The sequence below is a fragment of the Desmodus rotundus genome, chromosome 13 (genome assembly GCF_022682495.2).
Source record: "Desmodus rotundus isolate HL8 chromosome 13, HLdesRot8A.1, whole genome shotgun sequence".
In the NCBI taxonomy this organism is placed as follows: domain Eukaryota; kingdom Metazoa; phylum Chordata; class Mammalia; order Chiroptera; family Phyllostomidae; genus Desmodus; species Desmodus rotundus.
The window spans coordinates 22,899,364-22,914,109 of NC_071399.1; the positions used below are offsets into that span (position 1 = coordinate 22,899,364).

General features: G+C 34.9%; 1 protein-coding gene across 1 annotated transcript in view; it reads left to right on the forward strand.

The window, feature by feature from the left end:
• The window catches only part of ADAM32 (ADAM metallopeptidase domain 32), a 109,654-nt gene that overhangs the window by 30,841 nt on the left and 64,067 nt on the right, over positions 1-14,746 (forward strand). The window contains exons 7-10 of the mRNA XM_053916360.1: positions 2,911-2,979; positions 6,271-6,342; positions 6,735-6,901; positions 13,338-13,419. Of these exons, the coding sequence (XP_053772335.1) occupies positions 2,911-2,979; positions 6,271-6,342; positions 6,735-6,901; positions 13,338-13,419 (390 nt within the window). The remainder of the gene's footprint in view (positions 1-2,910; positions 2,980-6,270; positions 6,343-6,734; positions 6,902-13,337; positions 13,420-14,746) is intronic.

Consider the following 14,746-nt stretch of genomic DNA (forward strand, 5'->3'; position numbering starts at 1 on the left):
TGGTTAACAAGATGATACAGGTTTCAGGTGTGCATTTCTATAGCACACCATCTGCACACCGTCTTGTATGTTCGTCACCACAAGTGAAGTCCCTGTCCCTCACAATTTATCCCCCCTTGCCCTCCTCCACCTCCCCTCACCGCCCCTCCCCTGGGTAATCACCGTGCTATTGTCCGTGTCTGTGAGTCCTTTCTCTCTCTCTTTCTTTTGCTCAATATCCTTAAGAACATCCTCACCTTTTTTTTTTAAACCTTAAGATGTCCTTTGTCCATACATCCTTTTCCTGTTTGCAACAATCTTTTACTTTTATTTTAATTCTTATTTTGTTTGTTATTTATAACTTTCTAAAAATTAACTAGTGTATATTCAATACAAACTTTAAAAATTCAGTTCCTGCTTTTGTCTCTATATGCCTGAAATGTATTCATTAAAGCCAATATTTATAGAAGTTGCATCCCTAACCAAGAAGTTAGCATTAATTAAATGCTAGATATAATTAAAATGTCATAAGCAGGATTGTCACATGTGGCGATGTAAATTGTTCAGTGTATGACCCGTATAACTGCATGTTTTGGTCCTCGTAAGAGTGAGTGCGATAGTAATTTTGTGCCAAGTAAAAGTTGCATAAATATGCATAGTTTATTTAAGAGATATATGGCATTGTTAGTTGTTTACAGTATACATTCTTCTCATTTTAAATAACAAACCCCTAAGCGTTTCTCTGGGCATGTAAAAAATGACTACATTTCTCAACTTCCCTTGCATTTAAGTAGGGCCATGTGATAAAGTTAGGGCTCATGCCATGTAAGCAGATGTAATATATGTGTTGTCAGGATTGAATTATAAAGGAAGGGGGTTTATGCTCTTTTAGTTTTCCCTTCCCTTCTGACTGCATTGCGGACATGTTGATACGTCATAGTCCACAGGGATGGTGATGATACCATATGTGGCAGAGCAACAGGGTAGAATGAGCCTTGCTCCTGAAGAATTTACAAGACTAAACCACCATTTTCAGACTTTTTTTATTGTTATTCAAGAACAGTTGTCTCCGTTTTCCCCCCACCACTCTCCCCCGCCCCACTTACCCCCACCTGCCCATCAGTAAGTGAGTGGATCAAAGAACTGTAGTACATTTACACAATAGAATACTATACATCAGACTTTTTTGAGAGAGAAAAAAATTCCAATATTGTTTGACCCACTATTATTTTTGTGTCTCTGTTACAGCATCTAATCCTATGTCCAAAATAATACAGGAATCAAATGTATGGTGAAATTTAGGGGCAGCACCGAAGAATTCAATGCTATCACATATATGTATATAATTTAAAATGAAATTTTGTTCACTGAATACTAAAATTTCTCTTCCCCGTCTGAGAATTTAGGAGGTAATTTCCAATGGCTTAGACTCCCCGAACCATGGCGGACAGTGTTGGTGCTCCGCCCAGGTGCCCTCAGACCTTTCTTTGTTGGCAATGAACATGGGAGGTCAGATATCTCTTCAAGATATGTATTTGTTTCCTAGGATATATACCCAGAAGAATTGGTGAGCCATATAATAGATCTATTTTAAATTTTCCAAAGAACCTCCATCCTGTTTTCCATAGTGCCTGTACCAACTTACATTCCCAGCAACAGAACAGTTCCTGGATATAGGGAAGGAGGATGGGATACTCTGTCTTCGTGCTTTTGCTTTCGATGTCTAGAATCTGGGACTCTTAAAATGTATTTATGCTTAAAACTGTTTTGTTTCAGTTGTATTGACATGTAATTGTCATGTGGGTGTGTTAGTTAAAGCATACAACATAGTGATTTGACATGTGCATATATTATGAAATCACCACAATAGGTCTAGTTACCATCCATCACCACATACAGCTCAGAATCACTTATCATCAGAGAAACGTAAATCAAAACCACAATGAGATCTCACCTCTCAGCTGTTAGAATGGCTGTTATAAAAAAAGGCAAGAAATAACGAGTGTTGTTGTGAATGTGGAGAAAAGGAACCCTTCTGTTCCTGGGAATGTAAGTTGGTACAGGAACTATGGAAAACAGGATGGAGGTTCCTTGGAAAATTTAAAATAGATCTATTATATGGTTCACCAATTCTACTTCTGGGTATATATCCTAGGAAACAAATACATATCTTGAAGAGATATCTGACCTCCCATGTTCATTGCCAACTTGATTCAGAATAGCCATGATATGGAAATAACTTAAATATCAATTGATGGATGAAGGATAAAGAACATGTGACACACACAGACACAGGCGCATACACACGCACACACCCCCCCACATACAAGAATGTTACTCAGTGTTAAAAATGAAGGAAGTCCTGTCTTTTGTGACAACATGAATAAATGTTGGAAACATTATGCTAAGTGAAATAAGTCAGGAACGGAAATACAAATACTGCGTGATCTCATATGTGGAATCTAAAACAAACTCATAGATGCAGAGTAGAATGTTATTTGCCAGGAGGTGGGGACAAGGAAAAGTGAGGAAATGTTGGTCACAAAGGGTACAAAGTTTCCATTATGCAGAAAAAGTAATTTCTGGAGATTTAGATACAGTAAGGTGACTATAGCTAGCAATACTATATTGTAAACTTGATATCTGCTGAAGGGTTGATCTTATGTGTTCTCACCCCACACACAGGGAGAGAAAACGGTAACTTTGTGAGGTAGATATGGTAATCAGCTTTATTTTGTCAATGATTTCACAGTTTACACAAATCAAGTCTTATACCTTAAATATGTGTATTTAAGGTATATTTAAATAAATATATGTGTATAGGTATATTTGTCAACCATACCCCAATAAAAATGGAAAAAAGATTTTAAAAGTTCAGAATAAATAAGTTATGAAGGATTTTGTTTTTAAATACTGTTTTCTTTTTTTTAGGTAGAAACAGCTGTTTCAGACTTAATTCCTCTTTATCTAGAAATGCATATCGTAGTGGACAAAGTTTTGGTATGTATTTTTCTTTACTTTTACATATTTGGTATTAATATATGACTAACCCTAGCTAGATAGGAACTTAAAGATTCTAATCTTCTTACTTGTATGTCATAGACCGAGCAGTGGAAATGTTTGCAAACTGACAAAACACATATTCAAAATATGCTAGTTGTATCCGAAGTGTTTTATTTGAAATCTTTAAAAAAATTTTTCATTCAGTTACAGTTGTCCCCATTTGTCCCCCATTACTCTCCCCCACCCTACCCATCCCCACCTCCCACATTCAATCCTCCCCCTACCTAGTTGTCTTTGTCCATGGGTCCTTTATACGTGTTCCTTGATGACCTTTCCCCTTCTTTTCCTTGTTATCCCCCTTCCCCCTCCCCTCTGGTCACTGTCAGTTTGTTCTTTATTTCCATGTCTCTGGTCCTGTTTTGCTTGCTTGTTTGTTTTCTTGATTAGCTTCCAGTTATTTGGGGCCTCTCTTAATCCACATTATTTTTTATGGTGGTATTTGTTTTATGTGATGTTCTTTTAAGCTTTTAATTTTTGTTTGCACTTGAAGAGCAGTATGTAGTCTGGAGAATGTTTTGCCCTATAAAATAATGATTGGCACAAAAGTGGTGATAGTATAGTTATTTATGGGAACCGCTTACATTAATATGTCAATTTTTTAAACAGTTTTTATTGGCATGCCTGTTCCACTCTAGTGTTTCCTGGTCTAAATGCACCTCTGCCTAGATCCCTGATTCCCATAAACAGTTTGAGGACCTCTGAACTTTGGACCTTGGGGTGCTAACTAAGCTTGCACTCGACCAGTTGTTGTTTTGTTTCCTCTATATTTCAAAGATTTCAGAAAATAAGGATAAAAATATACTTTCCTGGTTTTGTTCTCATAAAAGCATTGGATTCTCACAACTGTGGATACGACAGAGAACATAAATTATACTCACTGCCAGTTTTACGTGTAGGGTTGTAGAGTTTGTCAGGAAGCCAGAATTGAAGGTCAGAGCGAGGCGAGATTTGGAGAAGGACATAATACTTGATTTATTAGGGTGTAGGGAAAAGGGCAAAGTGAACACTTAAGAGGAAATTAAGATACCAGTAAAGATGACTAAATTTCCAAGTAATATTTTGGATTATGGAAATCATTTTGTTTCAGGATTATGTTAAAGATTTTGAGAGTTGTTTTGAAAGCTTCCTGTCCAAATTGCCAGGATTGTCAGCCATATAATGCTGGTTAACATCACTTTTCTATGTTCTCATACATATTTACATATTCTTTAACAAACATGGAGCCAGCAATGACAACTGTGTTACTAGATGTTGGGCATAAAGAAAAGAGCAATGGTGATGTTGTCCTTGGTGACTTCACAGTCGTGTCCTCGGGAACTCGGTACCATGATGGAGGGAAGCATGTGGCACTAAAAAACCACAGTTCCATAGTGGAGAAAGGCAGGGAAAAATACCGCGTAGCCTGAGGTGCTAACAGAGCATGCAAGCAGCCGTTTTAAAATGTAGGTTTTATTATTATCCAGGGGTGGTGAGGCCAACAGATCAGGAGATGATTGCTATTGGGAAGACATGCGGGAGCCTTGATTGTGGTTTCTTCGGGAAGGAACTGGCAAGGCAAGGTAACCAAGTTTAGGATTGGCTACTTTGAATAATTTTAGTGGATTCTGGGGTGTAGGGGTTGTCTCTAGTTGTGTGGTACCTGGCCCTGGGATTAGGGCAGGGGAATAATGGCTTGGAGTATAAGAATCTGGTAAAAGTTTGGGGTCTGGATTGGTTCATTTGGGGCCAGGGAAGACTTTGTGCAAGAGCACGTAAATATGAGAGAAGGTTCTTCTCAGAAGACTGCAAGGAGTTTAGTTATTACAAAGCATTGAAGAAGGGAAATGGAAAGAGATGAATTGGAGAATCGACACGATATTTAGATTTTATTCTAAAGGTAATGGAGAGTCATTAGAAGATTTTAAGCAGGGGAGTGACATGTTCATGCTTTCATTTTAGAATCACCATTTAAAAAATAGTGTAGTGATTGGATCGCTGGTAAGAAAATTGGAGGAGAAACTATTTAAGGGATTATTTCAAAAATCAAGGTGACATTTCACAAGTTAGTAGTATTAAGACTAGAAAGAAAAGGACAATTTAAAAAGTTACTGATGAGGTTGAATTAGAAGGACCAGTGAATTGATTAGGCTTGTTCATTCACTTAATAGATTTTTTGAGTGTGATCTAGATGCCAGTTATGATTCTATTTATTGGGCAGACAGCAGTGAGCACAACAGAAAAAGTTCTGCTCTCATGGAACATGTAGTAAAATAAATGTGGGAGGTCAGAAATAATAACATTCACTGTGGAACTGGAAGTGTAAGTAGGAGCAGACTTTTGAAGAAGGAGGATGAGTTTAGTTTGGATCTGTTTAATTGGAGGGCCATGTGGAACATCACAGGGGTAGTGTACTTCAGAGATATGATTTATGGATATGGGAAATGACATTGGCACCTCCATAGGCCCTATTCAGATTTCAACAACTATATTTACACTTATTTGTGTATGGGTGGTTTCATGCGGCAGTATCACAAATATAGCCCTGCATGAACTCCACCCCAGTCAAGATACTCAACAGCACCATCACCACAGAACTCTCCTATGTTTTCCTTCTACAACAACACCCATCTCTCCCCACTGCCTATACTCACTAGCCCCTGATGATCGCTAATCTGTTCCCATTGATTTCAGCAATATTGCATAAATGTTATCATCCAGTAGGGATCTTTTTGAGATTTTTTTAGCAGTCAGCATAATTTTCCTGAGGTTTATCCCATCTGTTCCATATATCAAAATTTCAGTTCCTTTTTTATTACTGAGTAGTATTCCATGGTAGGAATGCACCTCAGTGTGTTTAACCAGTTAACCATTGGAAGATACATGAGTTGTTTTTAGTTTTTGGCTTTTATGAATAAAACTGTTATAAATACTTATGTGTAAGTTATTTTGGTGAGTATCAGTTTTTGTTTCTTTGGGATAAGTGCCTAGAAGTACCATTGCTGGGTCATGTGGTAAGTTCATTTATTTGTATTCCAAAATACTTTCCAGAGTGGATGTATGATTTTGCATTCCCATTAGCGTGTATGAGTGAACAAATTTACATCCTTTTTAAAAAACTTGTTACTAGCTTATTTTTAACTGTTCTAATCCCAAAGCAGCCTCAAATCTCTGAGAGTAGATGGAGAGTAAATCTCAGACATACTACATTGCAAATTTGTATTTAAATTTAAAATTAATTCTCTTTTTCAGTATGATTTCTTGGGCTCTGATAGCATGATAGTGACAAATAAAGTCATCGAAATTATTGGCCTTGTAAATTCAGTAAGTATTTTCCTTTTCATACTAGTTAGAAAAGTTCATACAAGTTTTGAAATTATATATTTTTTCATCTTGATGGGGCACTTCTTCTTTTTGAGAAAACAACATTTATTATTTATGCTTGTATCCACTATTAAAGTTCTTTTTTTTAATGTTGTTCAGTTATAGTTGTCCTGCCTCTCCCCCGTTGCTCTCCCCTGCCCTGGCCCCCCTCATTTCCACAGTCAGTCCCTCCCCCGTTGTCCACGCTCATGAGTTGTCTGTTCAGGCATTTTTGAATGATTAAGTCATACACACAAACTGAACAAGCATTTGTCAAAACATTGAATTCATTTCTTGGTCATGTAAAATAACACAAAGGTTATTTTTTCATGTATTATCTCTTTTGCTTTTAGGCATTTGCCCAACTTAAAGTTACTATTGTGCTGTCATCACTGGAGTTGTGGTCAGATAAAAATAAGATTTCTACAGTTGGTGAGGAAGATGAATTATTGCATAGATTTTTAGAATGGAAAAAATCGTATCTTACCCTAAGACCTCATGATATTGCATATCTATTCATGTAAGAATTATGTTTCAGTATTCTTAGAAAACAAAAATCTGAGATAATTACGTAGCTTTATTTAGGGAATTTTTATTCATTTCTCACTATTCCAAAGGGAAGGCAGCAGGAAGTTAAGAAAAAAAAGTTCTCGAGAAAGCAAAAGCTAAAGGAGATCATCACCAGTTGACTGGCCTTATAACAATGTTCAAGGGACATCTTTAGTTGAAATGAAAGGGTGCTAATTAATAACAGGAAAACATATGAAAGTAGAAACCTCACTGATTTCTAATATATATATATAGTCTGGATATATATATCTCCAGACTAATCTAATGTTGTAAAGATGGGGTGTGGGGGTTTAATCACTTACAAAGCTACATATGAAGGTTAAAAGACCAAAGTAGTAAAGACAATTATAGCTACAATAATTTGTTAAGGTATACACAGGATAAAAAAAAGTAATAATTGTAACACCAAAAACATAAAATGTGCAGATGGAGGGAGTAAAAATGTAGAGTCTTTACTATGATCAAACTTAATTTGTTTTCATCTTAAAATAGACTATGATAAATATAAGTTGTTTTATGTAAGCTTCATGGTAACCACAAAGCCAAAACCTATAGTTACACACAAAGGATAAGATAAAAGGAATCTATGCATACCATTAAAAAAATCATGAAATCTCAAAGGAAGAACATAAGAGGAGAAGAAATGAGTAGAGGAATTACAAAATAGCCAGAAAGCAATGAATAAAATGGCAATAAGTATATCGCCGTCAATAATTACTTTCAATAAAAATGGAATAAAATCTCTAATCAAAAGACAGAGTAGCTAAATGGATAAAAATCAAGACCCACCTATATGCTACCTACAAGAGACTAACTTCAGAAGTAAGGATGCCCACTGACTGAGTGTGAAGGGATGGAATAAGATATTCCTTCCATGAAAATGGAAACCAAAAGAAATCTAGGGTAACTATACTTACATTAGACAAAATTGACTTTGAGACAGACTGTAATAAGAGACAGGGAAGGTCATTATATCATGATAAAGGGGTTATTTCAAATAAATATATGCTTTTTATCTCTTTTTCTTGCCTAATTACTCTGTCTAGGACTTCTAATACTATGTCGAATAACATTGGCAAGAGTGGGCATCCTAGTCTTTAATACTATGTTGAATAATGTTGGTAAGAGTGGGCATCCTAGTCTTGTTCCTGATTTCAAAGGAAAAGCTTTCACTTTTTCACTTTTAAGTATGATATCAGCTGTTGACCTGTCATATAAGGCTTATACTATGTTGAGGTGTGTTCCCTCTCTACCCACTTGAGAGTTAGCTTAATAAATGTTGAATTTTCTCTAATGCTTTTACTGCATACATTGAGATGATTATATGATATTTATCCTTAATTTTGTTGATAATGGATTATCACTTTCTTGTTTTCAAATGTTGAGCCATCCTTGCATCCCTGGAATAATCCCACTTGATCCTGGCATATGATCCTTTTGATGTACTTTTTAATTCAGTTGGCTAATATTTTCTTGAGGATTTTTGCAATTATGATAATCAGGGATACTGTCCTATAATATTTTTTCATAGCATCCTTGTGTAGTTTTGGTATCAGGGTAACTCAGGCCTCATAAAGTAAGTTTCCCTCCTTTTCTTCTTTTCAAATAGTTTGAGAATGGTTGTCATTAATTCTTCTTTAAATGTTTGGTAGAAGGCACTTGTGATGCCTTTTGGTCCTGGGCTTTGTGTTTTGGGAGTTTTGTGATAACTGCTTCAATTTAATTGATAGCAATTGGTCTGTTCAGGAAATCTGTTTCTTCCTAGTTCAGTTTTTGAAGGTTATGTGTTTCTAGAAATTTATCCATTTCTTCTAGGTTGTCCAGTTTGTCGGCATGTAGTTGTTCATAGTATTCTTTAATGATCCTTTATAGTTTTGTGGTATCAGTTGAAATATCTCCTTTTTTATTTCTGATTTTATTTATTGGGCTCTCTATCTTTTTGATGAGCCTGGCTAGAGGTTTGTAAGTTTTATTTATCCTTTTAGAGAACCAGCTCTTAGTTTCATTGATTTTTTCCCCTATTTTAGTCTCTATTTCATTTATTTCCACTCTGACCTTTATTATTTCTTACATTCTACTCACTTTGGTTTTTGTTTGTTCTTCTTTTTCTACTTCCATTAGTTGGAAAGTTAGATTATTTATTTGGAATTTTTCTTGTTTTTTTGAGGTAGTCCTATATAGCTATGAACTTCCCTCTTAAAAGTGCTTTTGCTGCATTTCATATATTTTGGAAAGTTATGTTCTAATTTCCATTTGTCTCAAGATATTTTGATTTTCTGTTTGGTTTCTTCTTTGTTCCATTGGTTATTTAGTAGGATATTGCTTATTCTCCCTGTATTTGTGTTTTTTCTAATTTTCTTTCTGTGGTGGATTTCTAATTTTATGTCATCGTGGTAAAAAAATGCTTGATGTAATTTTAATCTTCTTGAATTTTTTGAGGCTGGTTTTGTGGCCTAATATATGGTCTATCCAGGAGAATGTTCCATATGCACTTGAGAAAAGTGTGTATTCTGCAGTTTTGGGTGAAATGGTATATAAATGTCTATTAAATCAATCTGGTCTACTGTGACATTTAAGGCCATTATTTCCATATTAATTTTTTGTCTGGATGATCTGTCCATTGAGGTAAGTGTGGTATTAAAGTCCTACACTATTGTTGTATTACTATTAATTTCTCCCTTTATATGCATTACTATATACTTTATATACTTTGGGGCTCCTCTGTTGGGTGTATAGATATTTACAATTATTATATTCTGCTTTTGATTGACTCCTTATCATTAGGTACTATCCTTATTTGTCTTGTTTTACATTGTTTGTTTTAAAGTGTATTTTGTCTGATGTGAATATTAGTAACCCAGCTTTCTTTACATTTCTATTTTCATATAATACTTCTTTACATTTGTTCACTTTCAGTCTGCGTGTATCTTTCTATTTAAAGTTACTCTTTTTCTAGGCAGCCTATAGATAGCTCTTTTTTATTTTATTAGTTCAACCGCCCTCTATCTTTTGATTGGAATATTTACTTCATTTGATATTTAAAGTAATTATTGGTAGGTATGTGCTTATTGCCATTTTGTTAATTGTTTTTGTAGTATTTTTCTGTTCCTTTGTACTTTTAATCTTTTTCGTTTGGTTTGCCAGTTTTCTTTAGTATTTTGTTTGGGTTCCTTTCTCTTTATTTTTTTGTATGTGTTTGGGTTCTGGTTACCATGAGATTCATACATTTCCACCTATATTTATAGCAGTCTATTTTATGCTGATGGGGATTTGAGTTCAAACACTTCCTAAAAGCACTACATTTTTACTCCACCATGCTTTATGTTTTTGACATATTTTATATCTTTTTGTTTTGTATATTCCTTGACTATTCATTGTAGGTATAGTTCATTTTGATACTTTGTCTTTTAACCTTCATATTTGCTTTTTAAGTGGTTAATTCACTGTGTTTATTATATTTGCCTTTACTCATAAGATCTTTTCTGTATTTTTTTTTATGTCTGGCTATGATCTTCTCTGCACAGAGAAGACCCTTTAATATTTCTTGTAAACCCAGTTTAGTGGTGGTAAATGTTTTTTTGTTTGTCTGAGAAACTATCTCTATTTCAATTCTGAATGATAACCTTGCTGGATATAATATTTCAGCAGTTTAAATATTTCCTGCCGCTTTCTTCTGGACTGTAGAGTAGCTGCTGAGAAATTAGCTGATAGCTTTATGGGGTTGCTGCTGTGTGTGGCTTTTTGTTTCCTTCTTGCTTCCTTCAATATTCTCTATATCCTTAACTTTTTGACGTTTTAATTACAATGTGCCTTGGTGTGGACCTTTTTGGGTTCATCTTTTTGGAACTCTGTGTACTTCCTGGACCTGGATGCTTGTTTCCTTCCCCAGGTTATGAAAGTTTTCACCCATCATTTCTTCAAATATATATAATTTCTGGTACTTTCCCTGTCTCTTTTCCTTCTGGAATCCCTATAATGTGAATGTCAGAGTGCTTGATGTTGTCCCAGAGGTCCATTATAGTATTTTAATTTAAGTTTTGTTTTCATTTTGCTTTTTGGATTCGGTGATTTCCACGGCTCTTTCAGGTTGTTCTTTTGTTCTTTTGTATTAACCACTTTGCTGTTGATTCCTTCTAAAGTACTTTACATTTCTGATATTATTTCTTCATCCTTGATTGGTTATTATATTTTCTAACTCTTTGTTGATGGTTTTTTTTCTGACCTTTTCTCTTCTATTCTGAAGTTTGTTGAGCATCCTTTTGGCTATTTCTTTGAATTTTTTTAAATCTGGCAAACTACTTCTCTTTGTTTTACCCTTGGATTTTTTTTCTTATTTCTTCAGTAGGGTGTATTCTTCTGTCTCTCCAGTTTGTTTGACTTTTATGTGTTTGCACTTTTGAGTTAGATGAAATAGCTATCTCTCCAGTCTCCAAAAATTGGCCTTGTGTCAAAGTGGCCTATGCATGAGATTATTATCTCTACTTGCTTGTAGTTTATAGGAGAAAAAAGAATTGAGGTGGGACTGATTCAAAGTGATATATAAAAAAGGTCAAATTAAGGAACTGGTAATTAAATTAGAAGTGGAATGCAGAGTTAGGAACACCTAAATTTAGATAAAGGAGATTGAAAGCTTTCTAGGTTATGGAATCAATGAGACTAAACAATTTTTAGTTATTTTCAAAAGTACAGACCTACAAATATACTCACAGTTGGAACTGTAGCTGAACATTTGAAGGAGGGTAAGGATATAAGAAACACTGAAAAATTGGAACAGTAGGTCTTGAGAAGTGACTTGATGATGAGACTGGGTGGTGGGCAGTAGTAAGTAAAAATGAACTATTCTTCAGTCCAGCTCAGTAAGGGTGTGTGAACAGAATTTGGGGGGAAGTCTTATCTATTGGGAGAACTATCTTGGATGAAGAAAGAGTGGAAACAATACTCAGACATTGGAATGTGAAGCCAAAATTGGGTGTTAGGAGTGAATACTTGAAAACAATAAAAAAAATTTGTAAAGTCAACATTTGACTTGTAGGGGATGGAAACACCAATGACATCACTAGCTGGGAGTGTGCTGTTTTGTCCACTGTGCTATACAGTCTCCATCTTTATAGAGTTTATAAAGACAAATCATTGTACCTCTTAGCCTATTAAAGACACATGTGTAAAAGAAGAAAGAAAACAAGTGCAGGAGCGGTTAGGTAAAACAATATCAGAGAGACAGAATAAGGCAGCAGTGGGAACCCGTGCAATTGTGAATTAAAGTGCAGTCGACACCAAAGGGGCATTTCTAACCGAGAATTGGGTAACAAGCTTTTTTACATGCATCCTGGACTGTTTGTTCTGCTGGGGGCTCTAAAGATGACGTAATTTATGTTTGGAGTGTCTATACTTTGTGTTTGAGAGTATAGCTCTGGATTCAGATTGTTGAAGTTTAAATCGTTTAGAAGCACCTATCATTTGTGCTATCTTGAGAATGTTACTTTTCATACTTACCATCTGATGTTTGATTTTTTTCCTTTGGGGGTGAAATAATAAATATTTTTCTGGCTTATTTGAGTATTAAATGGAATAATTTATGTAGATCTCCGAAAATAGGGTTATTATTACACAATTTATATGGGCTCTTACTCAAAGGAGAAATAATACTGAGTTGTGGAACAAAGTCATTTCTATGAGAAACTGTGAGCTTTTCTGTACAAGTGTGAATATTTTCAATCCATACATTAAAACTACTTGTTATTGTCACTCAGCAAAATGCTTATGATCAAAATGTTTGATCAAAGGCTTTGGTAGCCTTAACCAATGTGATGAGAACAGTAAAGGAAACCAACAAAATTTGGACTTATTGAATATCTTTTAGAAATCCAGACTGCTTGCTTGCTTTTCCTTCCTTCTTTCCTCCCTCCCTCCCTCCCTCTCTCTCTCTCTCTCTCTCTCTCACTTTCTTTCTTTTTCAACAAATCAACAAACAAGCGCTGACAAGGTTATGGAGAAAAGGGAACCCTAGTGCACTGTTGGTGGGAATGCAGACTGGTGCAGCCACTGTGGAAAACAGTATGGAATTTCCTCAAAAAACTAAAAATGGAACTGCCCTTTGACCCAGCAATTCCACTGCTGGGATTATACCCTAAGAATCCTGAAACACCAATTCAAAATAACCTATGCACCCCAATCTTCATAGCAGCACAATTTTCAATAGCAGGGTGCTTAATTTCACTTAATTTAGAATACTTTCCTAATTTGAGACAATTAAGAAAATATAGAAATTTTATACTTCAGTTTGCTTCAGACTTGGATTTTATGAATTACAGACAAATTATTAGCAGGAATTCTCACATTTGAATTGTTCACCAAAATGAATTATAAATGTATATTTCTTTTTTTAGGTATAGAGATTATCCAGATTATGTGGGAGCAACGTTTCCTGGAAAGATGTGTGTTACTAATTATTCTGCAGGGATTGCTTTGGTATGTAATTATTTATATATTGAGAGGATTGAGGGTGGAAGGTAGGGGTGAGAGGGGCAGGGGAAAGTGGTAGGGGCAAAGTGGAGACAACTCTACTTGAACAATAAAAATTATATATTGAAAAATTAGTCAACATTTTATAGTTTACATAGGAATTTATTTTCAATTCCTTTTAAAAATTGAAGTGTATGGAAGGAAGAGTCTTGTGGAACAAGTGTCTTGTTGCCATTACTTGGAAGTTAAAGTGAAATAAAAGTATAAGTACACATATACTCTTTAAAATATAGAATAATCATGAAAAATTATCTGCAAAGAAACTTCTGAAACCCAAATAGCTTTTTGATTGTAGACATGAAATTGGAGAAATAGTCTTACAGATAAGATAGCTTCAAAATCAAAACAAATGTTCAAAAGTATAATAAAAGTTTAAAAAAATACTTTAAACAGTATTAAGAAGAAACTTTTATGTATATTTTAAATATTTGTAGTACTTAGCCCTGGCTGGTGTGTCTCAGGGGATTGAGCACTGGCCTGTGAACCAAAGGGTTGCCAGTTTGACTCCCAGTCAGGGCATATGCCGGGGTTGCGGGCCAGGTCCCTAGTAGGGGGCACACATGAGGCAACCACACATTGATGCTTCTCTCCATCTCTTTCTCCCTCCCTTCCCCTCTCTCTAAAAATAAATAAAGAAAATCTTTAAAAAATAAACTTAAAAAAATAAATATTTATAGTAGTTAAATATTTTAGATATAAATTATTGGTGCAGTTAGGTGCAGCATTGGAAGGTAAAGTAATTTGAGCCACTTACCCACCCAATTCATTCTTTTAAAAGACAAGCTTACATACTATATATTTTTAAATTAATTGATTAATTAATTATTGTTTAGTTAGAGTTGTCCCCATTCCCCACCCCCCGTTGCTCTCCCCTGCCTCATCCATTTCCTGCTCCCAAAGACAATTCCCTCCCGTTGTCCTTGTCCATGGGTCCTTTGCTCATGGGCTTTTCCCTCCTTATCTCCCTCCCACCTCCCCTCTGGTCCCTGTTAATTTGTTCTTTATTTCCATGTCTCTGGTTCTTTTTGCTCATTTGTTTGCTCATAAGTACTATATATTTTTAAATTAGAAAATAATTTTTATTCATGTCTATTTTTTAATGTGCATAAGGGAACATATAAGGAAGTTCATATAATCTAGCATCTTCACATTCAGGAAGCAGTCAATATACATATTTAGCCCTCTCTGTATTATATGTATTCTTATTATTTTAATACTTACAATAATTTTATTATAAGTATTTTAATATTTACAATAATTTTAATATTATACA